The 22,490-nt window shown below is 36.2% G+C and overlaps 2 protein-coding genes across 19 annotated transcripts in view; one reads left to right on the top strand and one right to left on the bottom strand.

Annotated features, from left to right (window-relative positions):
- Positions 1–22,490, bottom strand: part of LOC111197417 (NACHT, LRR and PYD domains-containing protein 12-like) — a 396,972-nt gene that overhangs the window by 274,848 nt on the left and 99,634 nt on the right. The gene's annotated exons all lie outside the window — the stretch shown is intronic.
- Positions 1–22,490, top strand: part of LOC125801101 (NACHT, LRR and PYD domains-containing protein 12-like) — a 431,224-nt gene that overhangs the window by 4,943 nt on the left and 403,791 nt on the right. For 3 of the 12 annotated variants that reach the window (XM_049477034.1, XM_049477045.1, XM_049477036.1), the window contains 8 exons: positions 4,358–4,454; positions 5,499–5,606; positions 5,741–5,854; positions 8,474–8,522; positions 8,645–8,834; positions 9,085–10,885; positions 11,606–11,779; positions 12,781–12,954. In XM_049477034.1, the coding sequence (XP_049332991.1) occupies positions 4,405–4,454; positions 5,499–5,606; positions 5,741–5,854; positions 8,474–8,522; positions 8,645–8,834; positions 9,085–10,885; positions 11,606–11,779; positions 12,781–12,954 (2,660 nt within the window). In that variant the 5' untranslated portion in view covers positions 4,358–4,404. Of the gene's footprint in view, positions 1–41; positions 95–3,323; positions 3,563–4,357; positions 4,455–5,498; positions 5,607–5,740; positions 5,855–8,473; positions 8,523–8,644; positions 8,835–9,084; positions 10,886–11,605; positions 11,780–12,780; positions 12,955–20,473; positions 20,648–22,414; positions 22,462–22,490 lie in introns of those variants that run through there. The other 9 variants (XM_049477040.1, XM_049477041.1, XM_049477038.1 and 6 more) reach the window with 8 other exon arrangements.

The raw sequence follows: 22,490 nt of genomic DNA on the forward strand, positions 1-22,490 counted from the left end.
ACTCGACCTTGTTTGGAATCTTGTCTCTGTCTCAGGGTGAGGTGGACTCGGAGACTGTGGACGAGACCGGCCGAGTGCGAGTCCTCTGTATGAGGTGCAGCTCTGATAGGACAGAGAACACTCAGATGTGTGTGTGTGTGTGTGTGTGTGTGTGTGTGTGTGTGTGTGTGTGTGTGTGTGAAGTTGTGTGTGTCTGAGTGCAGGCGGTGAGACGGGAGGGGGAGGGGTAACACCCTCAGATCAGACAGCAGTCAGGAGCTAAACATCAAAATCTTCATAAAAAACAACTAACTTAACTTTTATCATCTTAAAAAAATAATATACACCTGCAACAATTATAAAATACAATTTAAACCCGATTAAAAACGATTTATACATATTAACTAGCTTACTCACCCAAGATGAAGAAAAGCTATTTTTCACTGGAGTATTTAAATCCTGAACTTCCCCATCGAAATTTAATCCATTAGGGTTAAGAAATAAAAATAATATACAGCTTTCCATTTAACCACAGCTGTTCTCTTTAAAATCCATTTTTAATCAGCATGCTTTGTTTTTTAGGGATTAGTCACAGAGCGTGAGGACTTTTATGCTAAAAAGTGCTCAGAAATGTATCATCACAGAAACTGCGTGTGAAACCTAAACGGGCCCTCCACTTTGATTAACATCCATATCGTCCAGTTATATAATTACACACACACACACACACACACACACACTCAAAATAGGCGCTTGCATTCAAAAACGTCTCTCTCGACTGCTGGCAGTAAAATTACGTATTTTCACATATTCACTGTGTTTTGAAAGCTTGATGCTGCGCACGGTGCGTTCACTAGGAACTGCAGCTGCTGCTGTAAACAAACTTTTACACTTATCAGAAGATTAGCAGGAGCTGCTCGAGTGATTCTGTTTAGGAATTGTACATTAACTCTTCAGTGGAACATGCTCTTTTTTTACTGGCTCACTGGAGTTATACTCTTGTGAATCGAGAAGAAACATTCCTGACCTTAGCGACTAGATAGCTACAATACTAATGTTACCGATAAGAGAACTAAAGCTAGCGACAAGCTAGCTTACCTTAGCAATGAGCTAGCTAACCTTAATGATGAGCTAGCTAAAATACTAATGTTACCAGGGAGAGAACTAAAGCTAGTGATGAGCTGGCTAATCTTAGTGATGAGCTAGCTAAAATACTAATGTTACCAGGGAGAGAACTAAAGTTAGTGATAAGCTAGCTAACCTTAATGATGTGCTAGCTAAAATACTAGTGTCACTGGGGAGAAAACTAAAGCTAATGATGAGCTAGCTAACCTTAGTGAGGAGCTAGATAAAATACTAATGTTACCGGGGAGAAAACTAAAGCTAATGATGAGCTAGCTAACCTTAGCGACAAGCTAGCTTACCTTAGCAATGAGCTGTTTGAGGGCAAATTATTGTTTTATTTTACATTTTATAATGAAAATGAATAGAATTTGATTCAGCTGACTTCGTGTGGTGACTTCTGATTATGTTTTAGAAGAGACACAGATTAGCGTAATTTTGATGAACAGAGAAGATATTTTAATGTTTTTATTTTTTAATCTTAATCTGGTCTCAGTCTTGACTTAAACTCAAAAATATTAGTCTTGACTCGGACTCAGCTCTAGCGGTCTTGACTACATTAGTTGTACCAGAGGATCAGGTACTTTATTTGAGCCGATTGATAATATTCTTTAAAATCTGGGAGTGCTAATCCTCCTTTGTCCTTACTTCGTTGCAGTGTTGTAGATCAGACTCTAGATTTCTTTCCATTTCAAACAAATCAGGATCACTCCACTGACTCACAGGGATTTCTACTAATGTATCTTAGAAAAGATATAACAGCCTGGGTAAAATATTCATTTTACAGCTTTCAATGTGAGAGCTTGACAAGTATTTTTTTTCCCTTTTTAACCTCCTCAACACCCTGTCTCTTTTTATAGGGCTAATAAACCCATTTACATTAAAAGCCACTGCTTTTACACCGTAAAGCATAAATTACACATGACATTTTGTAAGGTCAATGTGAATTTGTGGATAATGACTTAATTTAAATTTTAATATATGTGTACACAACTTTCTTAATGTTTGAACAATTACAAGAGATACTTTTATTGTTACGACTTTAAAATTGTCCTGTTAAAAAATATGTATCATTGGTCCATATATTCTATCTATCAGAAGCAGATTATATCTGCCCAATATAATTTATTTTACTCCAATATTCAATACACAGAGTGCATTATTAATATAATGGCATGTTGAATCAGATTTTTCACAGTAATATATGTATACAGAAATAGAGGGTCAGGTGGACGGGTGCTTGTGTTACAGAGTGAACAGGGTGGATTTAACTGCTTCACAAGCCTCAGTGCTAGATAGTGTAAATGAAGCATCAGGCTGGAGGATTAACACAACAGTTCAGATATAATAAAGAAGACATTGTTTAGCTGTTTAATGCGTCTGAAATTATATTTAAGTGGTAAATTAAAAGATTTAGTGCTGCTGGGTTTGAACAGACCAGGAATTATTGGGAATAAATAAATAAGGATCATTATTCTGAATACGGTTTATAAAGGTCCTCAGATACACAAAGACATTTCAGTAAATGTGATTATTTTATTATTCTTTTCTGATCAAATAGTGAAAGTGTTAGCTAAAATAACTGCATTTATAATTATAACACAAACAATGATACATAAATAAGGTGTATTTATATTTAAATGAGAGCTGTTCACTGAGACAGTAAATTATGATGGGTCTCCATAAATACAATAAGTTGAATTTTCAAACACTGTTTAGATCAGCTCAGAGGAGATCAGTTATACTGCTCTTCTTCTTCTTCTTCTTCTTCTGTTGAAGCAGTGAATTTCCCCTGAAGTGATTTTTACAGAGCGGCAGGTGTTGTGAGGAATTGTGCTACCTTGCGCTCCTAGTGTATATTTTAAGTAATAATACAAAAAAGCTCAATATTAGAACATTCTCCAGGCAGGAGTGTAGGTAGGATAACTGAATAGCCTGTAGTCACTGTATTGGTGTGAAGTTAAGATAAGAGGTGATTAGAAACAGTCTTTCCTTAGTTTTTTTTTTATTGTTTATTGTTATTATTTATTTATTGAGATGTACCTTTATGTAACCCTTAAATAAATAAGGACAGTGATCTCAGGCTGTTAAATGCAGTCATGGAAAACAGAATCATCATGAAAAACTCATGAAAACGTTATAAAATGTGAGCATGACCAGTGCGGGGAGGAGCATTTTTGGACGGGTAGCAGAACTCGGCAGAACACCGGTCTGAAAACTTTACAGCTGTGTGGGAGAAACTTCAGACTCATGAATATTCAAACGTTCCATTCGGCCCTGTGATATGATTTGTTTACCATAGCCAAATAAGAAGAATAACTTCGCCCACCCAGCGCCTATTCGCTGTGAGGGTTAGGGGGCGGGGCTTAGAGGGAGAGGCAGGTGAGACTCCGGTGAAGGAGAAAGTGAAAGTAAGTCCAGTCTCCGCCATTAGAAGAGGACAGAAGTCCGGATTCACTGGGTAAGTTCAGAACTGTAAAAAATGTAGAACAGAACCGTGTAGCTTAAAGTCAGAACCGGTTCTAAAGGTTCCTGAGATCCAAAACCGGTTCTTTAAGCTCAGCTCAGTGTCCGATTCCACTGGAAGAACCAGGATCAGCATGGAGATCTGAACCGGGCCTGGATCAGACCTGGACCTGGTCTAGATCAGACCGGCTGGAGAACAATCAGCTGTAACAGATCAATAATGCTGTAAACTGAAGAGAAATGCGCAGATATAGATTGATATTTATTGATCACAGTGTAGTTTATGCTGTTTAAAGCGCATTACTGCTTAATATGGGCTTTGATCTGTTGGGGAGATAAAAACACGGAACTGCTATAAAGGCGTGTTTATATGCAGTAGCGCTGTTCAACCAGCAGGGAGAGCAACAGCGCTCAAGATCACGTGGTGTGTTAGTGTTTTTAATCCTGCTGTTTTATATTATACTTAAATAATCTCTCTAATCTGATTCAGTAACATAATAATAATAATAATAATAATAATAATATCATTAATAATAATAGAACAGTGTGTATATTTATAATGTTGTGTAATGCAGTAATATTACTAATAATAATTAAATTATAATCATTATAATAACAGAATGTTTCTGTAATCTGTAGAATAATGTGTAATGAGGGTAAATCACACTTATGTATCGTTCTCTGTTTGGTTTGTTTTGTTAGTTTATCAGGTTTTGTTTAATGCAGTTCTGATGATAATGTCATTATTGTAAGAATAAAGGTTTTATTGTAACGGCTGATCTGTTCTCAGGGGTCGGTGTCGGCAGTGTTCAGCTGTGTGTGAATGAAGAAGAGTAAATGATGGATCTTCAGAACTCCAGCAGTGGAGGAGGACCTCCTGTCCTAAAGTGAGTAAATTAAGTGATGGGTTTAATATGTAAAGTAGTTTTGTATTGTAATGGTTTCAGCTCTAATCCTGGAGCTGTGATCTGCATATTTTACAGTTTTAAAATATTGAGAACAGAGTTTCTCCTGGACCAGAGTCAGAACCCTGTGCTGTATTTAAACACAGAGAAACACTTAACAAACCAGCCAGTTATTCTTATAGTAGAATGTGTTTCTAATCTGTATTTAAAGTAAATATCTGCCTTTAATATCTAATTGTTAATATTAATAATATGTTTCCTTCTGGCACAGGAACAGTATTAGGTGGTTGCTGTAGTGATACTATGCTGTTCGTGGTGGTTGCTATGGTATGGGGTGGTTGTACATTTATGGTAAAAAATATGGTCCATATATTTTTACATAAATGTGACGATTTGCTCAAAATCTGGATCATATTAGTCTGTAGTGAAAGTGAACTCTGAACCAGATCCATTGTGAGGATCCGTCTCGGATTTTACCACACGCTGTCTGGGTTTACATTAGCATTAGAAATGAGGAAATCCTGATGTGCTGCATTTATATAGATCAGATGGAAGTGATTGGGTTTGTTATTAAAGCTGTGGAATGAAGCTTCTCACAGAAAGACTTGTTCTATTCTGTTCTGATCTGTATCTCTGTTAGAGTTCAGTATAAAAAATATACGTTTTAGTTTATAATACAGTATAATTGTGTAATTGTGTAGCTCTTACTAATACATGTTATTAACTAGTCACAGATCTATAAAATAACAATATAAAATAAATAGTAAATATGATCTAATCAGGTGATGACATTGTGACATCATAACAAACACACAAATATATTCAACAGTATTGTTAAAGAAATTAAAATATGTATATTTATTAGACGAGCGTTTTTCAGTTTGGGGCAGCTGACAGAAAGCTTCGGGACGCTTCTGGGACGGTTATGAAGAAGTTAGTCTGGAAGCTGTGAATAAGTTTTAGTAAAGGAACACATTACTCCACACTTTACTCTCATCATGGATCATCATGAAGATCTGTTTACAGGGAGAAGAGAGCAGCATCTCCAGCCCCCAGTGGAGTGTCTATGAAGAGTGACCGGTCCATGGGTCATCCTCCTAATCTCAGCAGTGGAGGAGGAAGCTCTGGGTCTCGGTACATCACTGCACTAAACTACTGTTCTGTTCTGAGAGTGAAGCTCTTCAGTTCCTGATCTTTATTAAAGATGTGCTGTGTGTTGGAGTTTCACTGTGTAAATGCTGGAGTTTCACTGTGTTTAATGTTAACAGAACTGAAACCCAGAGAGGAGCTTCTCCAGAACCCAGCTGTGTTTCTATGAAGAGTGACCGGTCCATCGAACTTCCTCCTACTTTCAGCAGTGAAGATATGACCTCTGACCCACAGTGAGTGAAACATCACTTACATCATTTACTGATTTTTACTATAATTTACCCTTTTAAAGCATAACACACACACACACACACACAGGAGGTCAGTGTGAGATTCTCTGTATGTAATGATCAGTGTACACAGCTGGGTGTGATGGGAAGCAGGGTTTAGAACAATGAGAGTAAATTACAATATCAGCTACAGGTTGGAGAATTACACATACCTATATTAGGGGTGTGTGATACTGATAAAATCAATATCTAATTTTTTTTTTTAATTTTGTCATATAAAAAACGTATTAAAAAAATAAAGATAAAAAGTATTTTTGCATGATTCAAAAGAATATTTAGAAAAGTATCATATTCTAATGAACTGCACTTCTTAAATGATCGTAAGATTTGCTTATTAAATATATTAATCAAAACAATATATTCAATATTTAAACATTAAACTCACACGCTCAAATATTGCACAGTGCACCGTTTGACCTACCAGATATTTTATAAAAAATAAAACAAAAATAAAACATTAATTGTATTAATCAAAACAATATTCTGTGAAGGGACAACGATCATTGTGCAGAGTGTTGTGTTTGGCAGACTAGATCATATTTTTTGCTGTCAGTATAAATGAGAATATTTTAATGTGCTGAGTAACTGATTTTAACTGAGAGCTTTAATGGAGGAAATAAACACCAGAGTAGCTCTACATTACACCTTTAACAGCCTGGAAAGAGGAAACATGCCTTCAGCTCTGTGTGTGTGTGTGTGTGTGTGTGTGTGTGTGTGTGTGTGTGTGTGTGTGTGTGTGTGTGTGTGTGTGTGTGTGAGAGAGCAATAGAGGTATTTGGAGGAAAATGAAGCACAATGAATGAAAAACCCACAATGGTCACAGAAATAACTTGAATTTGACAAAAGTAATACTAAATAAAAATTATATGAAAATAAATAAATGAAAATCTGACATTGATTTTGAATTGTGCTTAAACAGAATTATTTTAAAAAGTAAACTCTTTAAACAGGCCTGGACAAAAATGATGGTACCTTTGAAAATAATGTGACTAAAGACTTAGTTAAATCAAGGTGTGTCCACTAATTAGCATCACAGGTGTCTAAATCTTGTAATCAATCAGTGGGTCTATATATATATATATATATATATATATATATATATATATATATATATATATATATATATATATATTTATATATATATAGGGCTACAGGTAGTCACTGTGCTGTTTGGTGAAGTGGTGTGTACCACACTCAACATGGACCAGAGGAAGTGAAGGAAAGAGTTGTTTCAGGAGAAAATTTAATTAAATTAAAAGCATGTTACAGTTAAAGGTTATAAAACCATTTTAAAGCAGCTTGATGTTCCTGTGACTACAGTTCACATATTATTCAGGAATTTAACATCCACAGGACTGTAGCTAACCTCCCTGGACGTGACCGCAGGAGGAAAACTGATGACAATTCAAAGAGACGGATAATACGAAAGGTAACAAAAGAGCCCAGAAAAACTTCTAAAAAGATTAAAGGTGAACTTTAAGCTCGAGGAGCATCAGTGTCTGATCACACCATCACTGTTTGGGCCAAAGTGAACTCGGAAAGAGGAAAACATTAGACTATTCTGAAGTGCTTCTATGAGTCCTGACCTAAATCCTATTTTGCATCTTTGGAAGGATTTGAAACATGGAGCCGTCTGGAAAAGGCTTTTTCAAACCTGAGACAGCAGGAGCAGTTAACTCATGAGGAGTGGACCAAAATACCTGCTGAGAGCTGCAGGAATCATTTAATTGCAGTGATTACCTTAAAAAGGTTGTGCAACTAAATATTAAGTTAAGGGTACCATCATTATCATTTTAAATAATTCTGTTGAAGCATGGCTGAAAAGCAATATCTGACTTTCATATGTTCATTTTCATAGCATTTTTATTTATTATTACTTTTGTCAGATTCGAGTTAGTTTTGTGACCATTGTGGGTTTTTCTTTTATTAACTGCAGGGTACCAACAATTTTGTCCATGTGTACATGTGCTCTGTTCTGTCCTCTTTTATGCTAAATTAAACCCAATAAATGCTACTTCTGCTGAAGTTGCTCTGCTAACATATCTAAAGTAAATATAATAAATATATAATATATAATATAATATATATAATAATATAGATAAATAATATAATATAAAAGTATAATACTAAAGCTTATATAAGCAATGAATCATTTCTCCTAACTGTACGAAAAATATTCTCCACTCAGAGCTTTATGACGCAGAGCACATTAGCACCATGTAATCTAATGCTTTCTCCTCTCTACTGTTATGTTGTTTGTTTATGCTGGCTTTATGTTACTGACCCTGCCTGCTTTAGACTATCCTTATCTGCTTGTCCCTTTTGTTAATAAACTGTTTAAACTGTTTGACTCATATCAGTGTGTGTCTCTCCTGGTTCTGGTATTCCTGATACATTTATTTACATTTTATTTTAGTTACAGATTAATCTTTTCTTTGTATCTGTTATTTGCTGCTATTCTTTATTTTATTAATAATCTCACCATATTTTATTGAAACAAGTTTTTAAGATCAGCTGATTTAATAATGTGGATTACAGTGTGGCTTTTCTGTTCATCCACAGTGAGAAGAAAAAAAACTTTTCCAGAAAAGAACTGGACCACATATTCAAGGTTAGTACTGAACCATATATATGATGGGAATGATTTATTTTACATATACTTTTATTAACTTTACTTTAATGTTTTGATACTGTAACAGCTTTACTGATTCTCTGATGTTTGTTCTTAATCAGAAGCTGCAGGAGAAGTTCATCTCTCTAGTGAAGAACGAGCTGAACACATTCAAGAAGCTCCTGAGTCCAGATTACCCAGCATGCTCTGAGGGAGAGGTGGATGATGATCAGAAGGGGGGGGTGCTGAAGGTCACACTGCACATCCTGAGGAACATGAATCAGACAGACCTCGCCAACACACTTGAGAGCAGTAAGAGTTCTGGGTCATGAGAATGGGGACCAACTAGTGCTAATTTATTTCCTCGGAGGAGTTCTGCTTTTCAAATTAGAATAATAAGCAGTAGTTTACTGGATTTTGTAATTATAAGATATTGTGTCACAGCATCAAATGTATCTTTAAACTTAACAATTATCTACTGTATCAAAGTTGTTCTACACAGGGGTCTTTCATGAAGATCACAGCTAATTACATTTTCCTTATTCTCTTCCTCTGTTATCAGAATTAGCCCCAGCATGCCAACGAAAGCTCAAATCCAAGCTGAGAGATAAATATCAGATACTTAATGAAGGAATATCGGGCCATGTAAAATCAGCACTTCTGAATGAGATCTACACAGAGCTCTACATCACAGAGGGAGATGGAGGAGATGTCAATCAGGAACATGAGGTGAAACAGATTGAAGCTGCATCCAGGAAAAGGACAACAGAGGAAAGACCAATCAAATGTAATGACATCTTTAAACCATTACCAGAACAGAAACGACCCATCAGAACAGTTCTGACTAAAGGAGTTGCTGGAATTGGAAAAACAGTCTCTGTGCAGAAGTTCATTCTGGACTGGTCTGAAGGAAAAGTAAATCAGGACGTTCTCTTCATATTTCCACTTCCTTTTAGAGAGCTGAATCTGATGAAGGAGAAGAAGCTCACTCTGGTAAATCTTCTTCAGAGCTTTTTCCCAGAAACACAAGATTTAAAACCAAGACATTATAAGGGCTACAAAATCATGTTCATTTTTGATGGTCTGGATGAGTGTCGACTGCCTCTGAATTTCCAGAACAATGAGAACTTGGTGAATATAGAAGAGCAAACCTCAGTGGATGTTCTGCTGACGAACCTCATCAAGGGGAATCTGCTTCCCTCTGCTCTCCTCTGGATCACCTCTCGACCAGCAGCGGTCAGTCAGATCCCTACTGAGTGTTTTGATCAGGTAACAGAAGTGCGGGGTTTCAGTGACCCTCAGAAACAGAAGTACTTCAGTAAGAGGATCAGTGATAAGGACCTGGCCAATAAAGTCTTCACACACATCAGGTCTTCAAGAAGCCTCTACATCATGTGCCACATACCGGTCTTCTGCTGGATTACAGCCACTGTTCTAGAGAGAATGCTGAGTGAAGCTGAGAGTGGAGAAATTCCCAAAACCCTGACGCAGATGTTCACACACTTCCTGATCTTTCAGATCAAACACAAGAGCCAGAAGTACAGTGGGAATAGTGACATTGATCCTCAGCAGACTAGAACAAGTATCCTGGCTCTGGGGAAACTGGCGTTCCAGCAGCTGGAGAAAGGAAACCTGATCTTCTATGAGGAAGATCTAAGAGAGAGTGGTATCGATATTAAAGAAGTGTCAGTGTACTCAGGAGTGTGTACCCAGATCTTCAGGGAGGAACATGAGCTGCACCTGGGGAAGGTCTTCAGCTTTGTACATCTGAGCGTTCAGGAGTTTCTTGCTGCTTTATATGCATTCATCTGCTTCATTGACAGAAGCATTCTGAATCAGCAAACCACTAAAAACCAAAACACTGAACTATCTGAACTCTTCAGCAGGTCAACGATGACTGACTTCCTCAGCAGTGCCATAGACAGAGCCTTACAGAGTGAGAGTGGACACCTGGACCTGTTCATTCGTTTCCTCCTGGGTCTCTCACTGGAGTCTAATCAGAATCTGTTACGAGTCGTACTGACACAGACAGAGAGGATCTCTCACAGCAATGAGGAAACCATCAAATACATCAAGAAGAAGATTGAGGAGAACTCATCTCCAGAGAAATCCATCAATCTGTTCCACTGTCTGAATGAACTGAATGATCATTCTCTGGTGCAGCAAGTGCAGAAATACCTGAGTGGAGGTGGTGAGCGTTGTCTTCAACAGGCCAGGTTCTCTCCTGCTCAGTGGTCAGCTCTGGTGTTTGTTTTGGTGAACTCAGAAAAAGACCTGGAGGAGTTTAACCTCAGTAAATATGATCCATCAGAGGAGTGTCTTCTGAGGCTGCTGCCAGTAGTAAAAATATCCAGAAGAGCTGTGTGAGTATTTTTATTTAGGCCTTCACACAGTTTTTAATTAACTGCTGATGTGTAGAATCAGTTTCCATTCAATCAATGGTGGATTCACATTATTTACATATAAGAATAAATTATTTATTGGTGTAATAATAATTAAAGCATCATTTTAATGTAAACAGTACGTGAAGTTTCTGTCTTAGACTGATTACCTACAATCAAAAAAGGTTTCGGGCAAGTTATATGTTTTTATTAAAATAAATGCACATCTCTTGCAGATAGATAGATAGATAGATAGATAGATAGATAGATAGATAGATAGTAGCACTGTGTGATTTGACAGAAAAAATCATCTCAATATGCTTTGGAGAAATGATGATTAGCAATACAACATAACAATTTCATATAGAACATACATTTTAAGTGTCCGTATTTATTTCTAACATATGTATGTGGGAGAAGGTGTAATGTTTTTCCAGAGTTTAACTGGGAAAATAGAATAAATTCACATACTTCAAAAAGCCTTGCTCGTTCTCTGTTTTGTTAAATTTATTTTCTGTTTTAACAGAGCTTTTGGTGAACTGTAGAAATCTGCATGTTAACTATTTCAGTATAAAGAAACACCAACTCTTTAGATAGACAATAAATTTCTCACTTTAACTCTGTTTTCTATTCTTTGTCAATTCATTCAAATATTCTTCTTTGGGTTTATTGTAAAATCATTTGTTTATTCTTGTTTTTTAGACTAGCTTCATGTAATCTTGGAGTAAAGACATGTGAAAGTCTGGAATCAGTTTTAAACCTGGAAAACTCCCCCCTGAAAGAGCTGGACCTCAGTAACAACGACCTGCAGGATTCAGGAGTGGAGCTGCTCTCTGCTGGACTGAAGAGTTCACAATGTAAACTGCAGATTCTCAGGTCAGTGTTTCAGGTTATCACAGACCAAAATAACAAACAAGACAACAAATAAAAACACAATTAACTAAATAAACTAAATAACAGAAGGGTGTGCAAGGTTAGTCTGAGCAGGATGTTCTTCCCAGGTTGGCAAAGGGGAGGAGCCCAAAACATCTCTCCCTGTGCAGACTTTTCCATGCCCTTTAATTTGTCATGGTACTGCATCTACAGACTAAATACCAAAAAGAGTAACTGTACTATTTTATGCACATTTCCTTTTTCCTTTAACTCTTATGTATGTATGTATGCATGTATGATCGATGCCCAAACATGTCTCTTCACTGAACGTTTTAGGGAAAATATAAAATGTCCGCATAAAAAATACAACATAGTTCATACATGAGCACAAAAGCACCACATATATGTTGTTACTTGCAGAAAAAATAACTGAATAAAAGGAAGAAGCTAGGTCCAGCATTCTCTGTGGTAAAGCACAGCACACACTCTAGTTCTCTACGCTCTCAGAATAGCTACACACGTAAAAGGGCTGTGCATATAGTGTAAGGAGCTCTTAAAGTGACAGTGTACATATTAATGAATACTGTTTGTAAATATTTCCACCAGGCCATTTAAATGGTCTTTTCCCTATTGTAAGCATGTGTGCAATAGCAAACACTTCCTTAGTCCAATCCAATTCACCATGCATTCTTTATTCCAGTGCCTCACGTTAGCTTTATCTCCCCTCAAACCTACAAGTGTATAATATTTTTTAAAATTACATCATTAATAATTGCATTTTACATTTCTTACATTCATTCTTCTTATTACATTTAAATATCCACTATAAAAACTTGTCTTATGAAAAACAAATGTAATTGCAGTTAATTACAAATCTTCTTATAATCATGATTAATCTGATTATATTTCATATTACATTACATTTAAAAAAAACACTAAAATGTGTTATTTAAACATTGAAGTCATTGTAAAATCATTTGTGCTTGTGTTTCTTACATTTTCAGATTAGCTTTGTGTAATATAGGAAGGAAGACATGTGAAAATCTGGAATCAGTTTTAAACCTAGAAAACTCCTCCCTGAAAGAGCTGGACCTCAGTAACAACGACCTGCAGGATTCAGGAGTGGAGCTGCTCTCTGCTGGACTGAAGAGTTCACAATGTAAACTGCAGATTCTCAGGTCAGTGTTTCTGTGATTTTTCATTTGAAATTATTAGGGCTGTCAGCGTTAAATCATTAACATACGCTGTTAAGTTGGAATCAGTAACGCGTTACTATTTTTTTAACCCAAGTTTTACTTCGGCACCAAGTTTGACCCCAACTTCTGCCGTAATCTGCCCCGCCTCCACCCAGCATGCAAATTTCTTTTCTGGTTAAACGACTGAAACGCTTTAATGCGGTGTCCAGCTGTAACAATCCGGTTTAGCCTTCCAGCTCAGACCTGGATAGAGAGCTTTGTTGCTCTCTCTCCATCTCTCTGTTTGTTTTTGTCTCTCCGTTTGTGCCAAAAGTTTTACACAAAAAAATAAAATCTGCAATCAAAATGTTAGGAATCAAAAGCAAAAATTGTATGTTGCAAATTCAAAAGAGATAAAATATATAGCAAATATATATTTTTAAATATACTTGGTTACTTTATATTAGTTTGGATTTTGCCAGTCTTTGCTTTTATTTTTGTGTTTTTGTGAATTTTTTGTGGAGTTTTTTTATTTTTCTGTTAAAGACTTTTGCTTCTGGAATCTCTCCTTTGCTTCTGCTTTAGTTTTTTAGTTTTGGCACACTTTTCGCTGAGTAGGTAACTCACTAGTTCACTGACTAGGATACTCACTAGTTCACTAATTAGGTAACTAGCTAACTCACTAGCTCAATGAATAGGTAACTGTCTAATTCACTAGCTCACTGACTAAGTAACTATCATACTTTGTGCATGAATATTTAGCACATCTCGCTAATGTGAGCTTTTTAATGGAGTGAAACAGAGAATAATATAACATAATATAACATTGAACAGAACGTTTGTATGAAATTTAATTGTAAAAGTATCTGCTGCTGCTGTGCACTAGAAGCTGTTCGCTCTCCGTTTTTGGAAGGACGCTTGAAACTGGTGGGGTCAGTCTCAGACGAGGGTTCAGGGAACCTGTCAGTCCAGAACCAGCTGACCAATGGAGATTCAAGGGGCCTTCTTCTTAGCCCCGCCCACCCGTGAAAAGTGTGCCACAACTCAGAAGCAATAAACTAAAGCAAAAGCAAAGAAGAGATTCCAGAAGCAAAAGTTTTTAACAAAACAAAAAATATATCCACAGAAAATTCACAAAAATAAAAGCAAAGACTGGCAAAATCCAAACTGAAATAATTTTCAAATAACTGCAAAGGATAATAAAGTAACCAAGTATATTTAAAATACTTGGTTACCACCCCCACTTGGTTACCACACCCCCCCCCCCCTCTTCGGAGGACCATTAAGACTTTATTCGTATTAATACAAATTTCTGATAACTGAGGTCACTGTGCAGAGGGAGGACATAACGATGTGTATATATACAAATAAACCAAATAGAAAAAAATATTTAGGGGAAGAGAAGAGAGAGAGAGAAAAAAAAAACAAAAGAAGTTGTGCCCTTGAAAGAAAAAGAAAAAAAAAATCATATACTATGGCTTCCTATATGTTTCCATTTATCCATCCCTAACATAACACACAGAATAACAAAAAAATAAATAAGTAAATAAAAATAGCTAAATGTCTTAAATGTTAAATGTGTTATGTGACTGTGTGCATGTGTGTGTGTAGGAACATTCATGTAGCGGTGATATATGGATGATGTGGTTATAGATATATAATGGATGTGTGTAGGTTATCTGTTAAAGACTGATGGAGTCACTGATGTAGGGATTGTTTAATGCTGACCAGGTTTTTATGTGTTCATGAGTTCTGTTTTTGAGAGATGCAGATATTTTTTCCATTTCTATGTGTTCTGTGAGTGAGTTTTCCCATTGACTGATGGGGATTTTTGTCCTTGATTTCCAGTTTGTGAGAATTGTTTTTTTGGCGATGGTTAGCACCACCAAAAGTGCTCTTCTTTCCTCCTGGTTTAGGTTTGTGGTTCATGTGTCACCAAGCAGGCAGAGTGATGGGGATGGAGAGATTGGCTGTTTAAATAGTGGAGTTAGCCGAGTTATAACAAGCTGCCAGAAGTGTTTGATTGGTGGGCAGTAGAGCATGTATGTAATTGTCTGGAGTGTTTAGTGAGCAGTGTATGCAGATTTCTGAATCTCCTTGTCCCATTTCATGTAACTTTTGCTTAGTGTAGTGAACCCTGTGAATTACTTTATATTGTATAAGGTGGAGGTTAGTATTGTTAGTCATGGTGAATGTGTTTTCCATAATGTTTCTCCAGAAATCAGCATTGGGGGTAATTAAGATATCTTCTTCCCATTTTTATTGGGATAGCGACTGTTTGGTCTTGCGTAATCTTTGATTTTTGAGTTTAACATAGATCTAAGTTGGCGATATTCCAAAAACTTGTTCCTATCAATGCTATATTTCTGGGTTGTATGTGAGAAAGTAGCCAAGTTATTGTTGTGTAGAACATGGTGTAAATGTGTAATACCTTTTTCTTTCCATTTTTCTAGTTTGGGTTTTTTTTGGTGGCGGGAAGTCGGGTTTGTGCCATATGCGTGAGTATTTAGTGGGTGGAAGTCTAGTGTTTGAGTTCTTGTGAATTTTCCACCAAACTGTGAGAGTCGATGATATCATTGGGTTTTTGAAACAAGGGTGGCGATTGATTGCTGTGCTAATAAATGGTAAGTCTGAGATTTGTATTTCAATAATTGATGTTCGTTCTACTTCTCTCTATATTTCATCAGTTTGATTTGGTTTTATCCATTTAATAATGTTTTTTTATTGGTTTGCAGAGAGGTATTGTTGGAAATTTGAAGCTTCTAGGCCTCCCTGAGTTCTTTGTTTTTGTAATGTGGTTAATTTGATTCTGGGTGGTTTATTTTTCCAGTATAATTTAGAGATGATTGTGTCTAATGTTTTAAACCAGGTACGTGGAGTTTGGATGGGAATCCTTGAGAAGAGATAGTTTAATTTAGGTAATATTGTCATTTTGATTGTGGATATTGGTAGGATAGTGGTAGGTTCATCCAGCGTTGGATATCATTGTTGATGGTTGTGAGTAGTGGTCTAAAGTTAAGTGTGTGCAGCTCAGACAGCTGGGTGGAAACTTTAATGCCCAGGTATGTGATGTGTTCAGTACACATAGGGATAGGGAGTGATTGAACTGCTGTGTCTGATAAGTTCATGTTAAATGGTAGAACAGTGGATTTAGACCAGTTAATGGAATAATCTGAGATTTTAGAGACTGTTTTAATTATTTGTGTAGAAATAGTAGAATATCATCTGCATAAAGGCTGATTTTTGTTCGGTAATGTGGGTATGGATACCTTTTGATATTTGGGCATTGTCGTATAGCTGCTGCTAATGGTTCTATGAAAATAGAGAACAGCAGAGGAGAGAGTGGGCATCCTTGCCTAGTTCCTCTGTGCAGTGTGAAATTCTGTGGTATTAGTCCATTAGTATTGACTGTGGCTTTGGGTGAAGTGTAGAGAGTTTTAATCCATTCTATAAATGATTCTCCAAAACCTAGTTAATGTAGTGTAGTGAAAAGGAATTTCCAGTTAACCTTATTGAAAGCCTTCTCTGCATCTAAAGTGACTATTGCAGTTTTTGACTTATGGACTGTTGTGTGATGTATCAGATTGAGTAGTCTGCGCATGTTGGTAACTGATTGTCTGCCTTTGATGAAGCCGGTCTACTCAGGATGTATGAGGGATGGGATAACCGTTTCCAGTCTGGTAGCTAATGTCTTACTTATTAGCTTTGTGTCTGTGTTAATTAGTGACAGTGGCTGGATGGTAAGGTAGAATCTTTGTAGGTTTAACATGGAGTGATATTGTAGCTGTATTAATGTTGGTAGTCTCTTATTGTGTTTACTTTCTGCTATTACTCTACTGAACATTGGGCCAAATATTGACCAGAAGTGCTTGTAGAATTCTGCGGGAAAGCCATCTGGTCCTGGTGCTTTGTGGTGATCTGAGCTTATGATGTTTTGTTTCTGATAGATGTGTTTCTTGTAGTAAACAAATGTCTGCCTTTAGTGAAGTGAGATGGTTTAGTACCTTGGCTTGCTTAATCTGTGTCCCGATACCATGAATGTTCTAGTTTATAAATTTAAGTGAAGACATGTTGTGATGTACAGATTAATAATGTTTATCAATGATATGATATGAGTGTGCAGATGTTTGAGGATATTTTCTGGTGTGTGTAGGATGGAGTGAAAACAAAAATGCATTTTTTGGATCTGGGATATATAGTAGTAATAAAATAGAGGTTGGTGCAAAGAGATAGTACAGAAAGGAGTGATTAAATGCAAACAAAGTAGAAGAGACATAACATAAGATAAAAAGTGTTGGATTTGGTGTGACATACGTGTTATGACATTGAGACGTTGCATGCATTAAGTTATTGCTAAGTGGTTCCTTGTGATTTTTATGAGATTTTGTGAACGGATTAATGTGCGTGCATTAGTATATTTGCGGGTGGATGGATGGATGGATGAGGTGGCATGAGGAGTTTTAATAAACAAGTAAATATTAACAAAATAATAAATATAGAATCATAAACAACGTCCTTTGGTCTATCTTGCACATGTTTAAAAATGAACATTATAAATATAATTTTTGTTATTTTTTTACATTTTAGAGTAAAATTCTCATTTCCGCAACATGTCCGTATTAGAATTTCATTACATTGTTTGGAAATGATAATATTTAAACATTTAAAACAAAAAAACTTAAATGCATTTCATACTATAAACACTTTTAGTAAATAAACATAAACAAAATTACATTAAAAAGTAAAAACAATAAAATTAATAAAAAAAAAGGAATGTGTCCAACACTAATTTTCTCATCCTCCGCAACAATTTTCAATCATTGTTTAAATCCACAAGGAACTTACATTTTCAAGGCGTTTTCAACATTAGGGAAGACATTGGCCATGACACTCAAGATGGCTACCATGTAAGCAGTTCTTCTCATATGTTTCTGGATAAAAGTTAAAAGATTGCTCATCAACTTGTCTGCACGACTTTTTCATTGTCATTACCGATATATCAATATAAGTTTTGAGCCTACAGTTTGAAGTTACAGTCTGTATTTTAGATTATAATATAGTATATTAAGGTCTAAATGGACACTGTATGTGAAAATTTATACAGCCCTCTTGGTGCCTTTACAGTCAGCATAAAAGTTTAAAGTCACTCATCCTCTGCAACTGAATTCTCACTTACCGCTACATTTCAATACCTGTTGCGATAATGAGATGCACTGTTTCGGTAATGAGAATTTGATTAGGAAGCATAATACAGATGCCTTTTTACTTCCTGATTGTCAGAACATGAGCGTTACCCTGAACATTTTCTCCAGTAGACCATTCTAACTTAGCTATTGCAAACCACCAGTAGAGGTCATCTAATCTGGCCTGAAACTAAATCTAATTCCGTACACAGAATTAGATGTTAGACCACATAACCAGAGAGCTTTTTTCCATCTTTGATATATTTTATTGTAATATGCGATGTGTATTTGTTTACAGGCAGGTAGCTATTGAGAAAAGAATGGCAGCAGCAAAAGCAAGGCTGTCAAAGTTTAGGGAGAACATTTACAGCAAGAATTACAACATTTAGAGAAACACACACACATACTCAATGACACAGACAGTTGTTCCAGTTGGAGTTACTTTCACATGATATTATTTGTGTACAGTCCATTCTAAGGAACTGAACAAAAACTGGAACGGATATCATAATTTTATATTTGCCATTTCCATTGGAAAAATAAAGACAACACGTGATCTGACCAAAAAGTACCATGACGAAAAGAAAAGGCAATGGAGGAAAAAAAAGGTCAGCCAGATATTACAGAACTGACATATGCCTGACATATGGGCAAAACACAAAAAAACTACGTAAATGACTAAAAATTTAAAGTTTGGTCTTAGTAGGCATACAATGCTGGATGGTGCATAAAGATAGACAAGATTTCAGAGTTTCTGAGAGGTCTTTATTTGACATTTGTTGAATGGTTTCCAATAGTCAAGTGAGCTGTTTTATTGATGAAGGTGCTGTAGTCTACATGAAAGATTCTTTTGATATACAAATGTTTGCATTGTAAATTGTCTTAAATAATATGAAATGTTCTTGAAAGTAAACATTCTTTTCATAATGTAGCAGTGTGGGTAAGTGTAAGCTAATAAGTCTTCCTAAACCCTTGCTTAACTGTGAATGAACTGAACTTTGATAAAAAATAAAATGTGCATTTTTATCATATATTAGATGTCATATCACACCGGGTAATGATATTTTTTTCTGGACTTCATCTATAAAATGCTAATAAAATGGAACAAATGTTCTGAAAATAATATTCATAGTAAGTTTAGACCTTAATCTTAAATCCTCAAAAGGAAATTTGTCGTTAAATGCATTTTGAAAATGTTCATACTGGATGTCCTCTGAATCAGGATTTTGTGAGAATGACCCGAGTAAGTGGGAGTGGAAGAAAGAGAAAGAACGAGAGAGAAAGGAAAGTTTAGGGGAAATATATATATACATTATGGATCAATTTTATGAGGTTATTTGAGTATTGACCGCATGAGAGAGAGAGAGAAAGAGAGTGCAGAAACGAAAGCGCTCGGGGGAGAGAGAGAGAGAGAGAGAGAGACCGCTTTTTAGTTACAGTTAAAGAAATTTAGAACAGCCAGGGAGTTATGTTTTTGTCACGATATAGCTGTCCATCAACATAAAGTTTGTTGATGGCGACAACGCTTTTTCCCTTCTTTTATGAGTTCTTTCCTCAGCAAACAGTTTCCTGCGTCTGTCAAGGATTTCACGGGGGAATGGGTCGTTAATTCCCAGGTCTGTTCCTCTAAGTTCCCTTCCTTTGCTCATGATGAGCTCTTTATATTTATAATGCTCGACCTTAGCCTAACATTTTGATTGCAGATTTAATGTTTTTGCGTAAAACTTTTGGCACAAAATTCACTCCATAAAATATTCACTATAAAAACTTGTGTCTTATGAAAAACAAGTGCGATTAATCACAGAATTTTGGCAGGTTTAATTGGATTGCATTTTTTAATCGATTGACACCACTAGAAATTCATGTATAAATGTGTAAATATTCAGGTGTTTACCCTGATGATAACAAATCACACAAGAAAAAGTGTTTAACGAAAGTCAGAGTATAACAGACAAACAAATACGAGTCTTCTGCAATCGTCTTAAAAATGTCCAGCTTTAATGAACATTTGAGATATATCACACATTGATTACAAAATTGTGATGCACGAGCAAAAACAATTTTAGCAAAAGTTAATATGAACTCAATTCTTTGGTCCACATCAATGCTAATGCCGTATTCACAGAGATGCTTACTGTTGAGGTTTGGGTTTCATGTTAATCTGTGTCAACTGTGTTAAGAAACTTTAGTTTTCTATAGATATTTTTTTCAGATTTTGTAGTGTTATTTTTTTTAAAAAGAGACTAATATCAAAGTGCATTATCTTCCTCAGTCTGCTATGTTGTCTTTCTTTCTTGTTTTCTGTCACTCACTCACACATTCTCTTGCTCTGTCTGCAGATTATCTGGTTGTATGATCACCGAGAAAGGCTGTTGTTCTCTGGCTTCAGCTCTAATTTCAAACCCCTCCCACCTGAAAGAGCTGGATCTGACCTACAACCACCCAGGAGAGTCAGGAGTGAAGCTGCTTTCTGCCAGACTGGAGGATCCACACTGCAAACTGGAGAAACTCGGGTAGGTCTGAACTGATAATTATGTTATCAACTTATTGTAAGATAAATATTGTTGTACATGTTGTACATTTTTATCACTCTCGATATTGCCTGTGCTCTTTCCTGTGTATATGCTGTGCCTCACAGGAAAGCAAAGTGTTGAGAAAGTTAGGGGTTAATGCTGTGACACATTGCATTGTGGGACCTGTAGTAAATCTAGTTGTAGTCATCAGGTAACCATGGTGGAGCAGCATGTAACCTTCATTCTGTCATTGTTTTATTTTTGTTTACACAGCCACTGTTAATTGTTTATGCTCAAGCTATCTGCACTGAATTCCAAGTACTTCACTGTAATTCTGTTTTGGCTCATCTTTCTGTTGTTAAGAAGAACCAAGGTTTAGTTTTTACTCCAGAACAGGTGTAAAACTTCAGTGATGGAGAGCTGCCCTGAGCATCGAGTCAGGAGAAAAGTTACAAGATAAAAACTGGTTCCCACTAACTTTATACACACTGAGAGTCAAGCACCCCAGAAACCAGGCCATGTCTTTATGGTAAAAATAATCAGTGACTGCAAAACCAGAATCCTTTCTGAACACTTAGGGCCATAACCTACACCCTGTGCAAGGTGCTCTTGATGCTTATTGCTATCTTACTCCCACCAACAGTGTTCTTTCATGCTCTTCACCTGTCTTGTTTAAACAGCAACGGTGATTTTGAATATATCTACGCCGATGAAAAACATTGGTCAATTCCAGGTAGCTGCGCCATTTAAATAGCAATACGCCAAAGTCAGACCGCACCTGGATCTTAAAGGGAATGGCAAGTGACATGGTGATTGGTTTATTTCACAATACATGCTTTTTGCACCTTTTGAGCCTCTTTGGAGCAACTTTTCCTATCGTAAAGACACAGTGACACACCCTAAATCAAGCTGCATGGTGCACGGCTGACAGCTCACGTACAGATCACTAAAATAGAGCCCTTAATTTCTAAAGAGATCCCATTAATGTGATTGAGTTGGTTTGTTGGCTTTATTTCAAAATGTTGCCTTTGTTACATTTTAAATGTTTGAAGTTTTCTAATGACCGGTGACATAAAATTAATTTTAAATCATGATAAAATAATTTTTGCACAATAATTCATTGAAAAATGTATGGTCCAATAAAAACAGTTGTTGTGACAGGAGTACACTCGGGTATGAATATGAATGCAAAAAACATACTTTAGTAAGGTTTAACCCTTTTCTGCAAGCCCACAAGAAACCATTTTATCTTATCTAGGAGACCATTTTCACCCAGTTTCTTTCTTATTATTGAATCATTAACACTGATCTTAACTGAGGCGAGTGAGATCCTGCAGTTCTTTAAATGTTGTTCTGGGTTCTTCCTGGATGAGTTGTTCATGCCCTTTTGGAGTAATTTCTGTAGCTCAGTCACTCCTGGGAACTTTAACCACTGTGACATGTTTTCTCCATTTCTGAATAAAAGCTCTAATAACAATAATACTACATATTGTGCATATAAAGCAGAATAAGATACAGCAAGTATTAAAACTTTATACATGCAGACAAAAATATATTTAGAGAAGTAAGAGTTAATCTTCCTTAATCTTCCGTTTTAAATCTGATTTTATGCAGTGTGCATTGCAGTTCCGTACTTTACCACATGAGGTCACTAATTTCCTCTCTCTCAAATGTTCGCTCGTTTTCACACAAAGTATTTCTTTATAAATCAGTTTCTAAAAATCTCACACTGTGCTGATGTGTGTGTGTATGTGTGTGTGTGTTTAGAGTGGAACATGGAGGGAAGATCAGAATCAAACCTGGATTTAAAAAATGTAAGCTCTCTCTCTCTCACACACACACA

This window comes from Astyanax mexicanus, chromosome 4 (genome assembly GCF_023375975.1).
Source record: "Astyanax mexicanus isolate ESR-SI-001 chromosome 4, AstMex3_surface, whole genome shotgun sequence".
NCBI classification, from domain to species: domain Eukaryota; kingdom Metazoa; phylum Chordata; class Actinopteri; order Characiformes; family Acestrorhamphidae; genus Astyanax; species Astyanax mexicanus.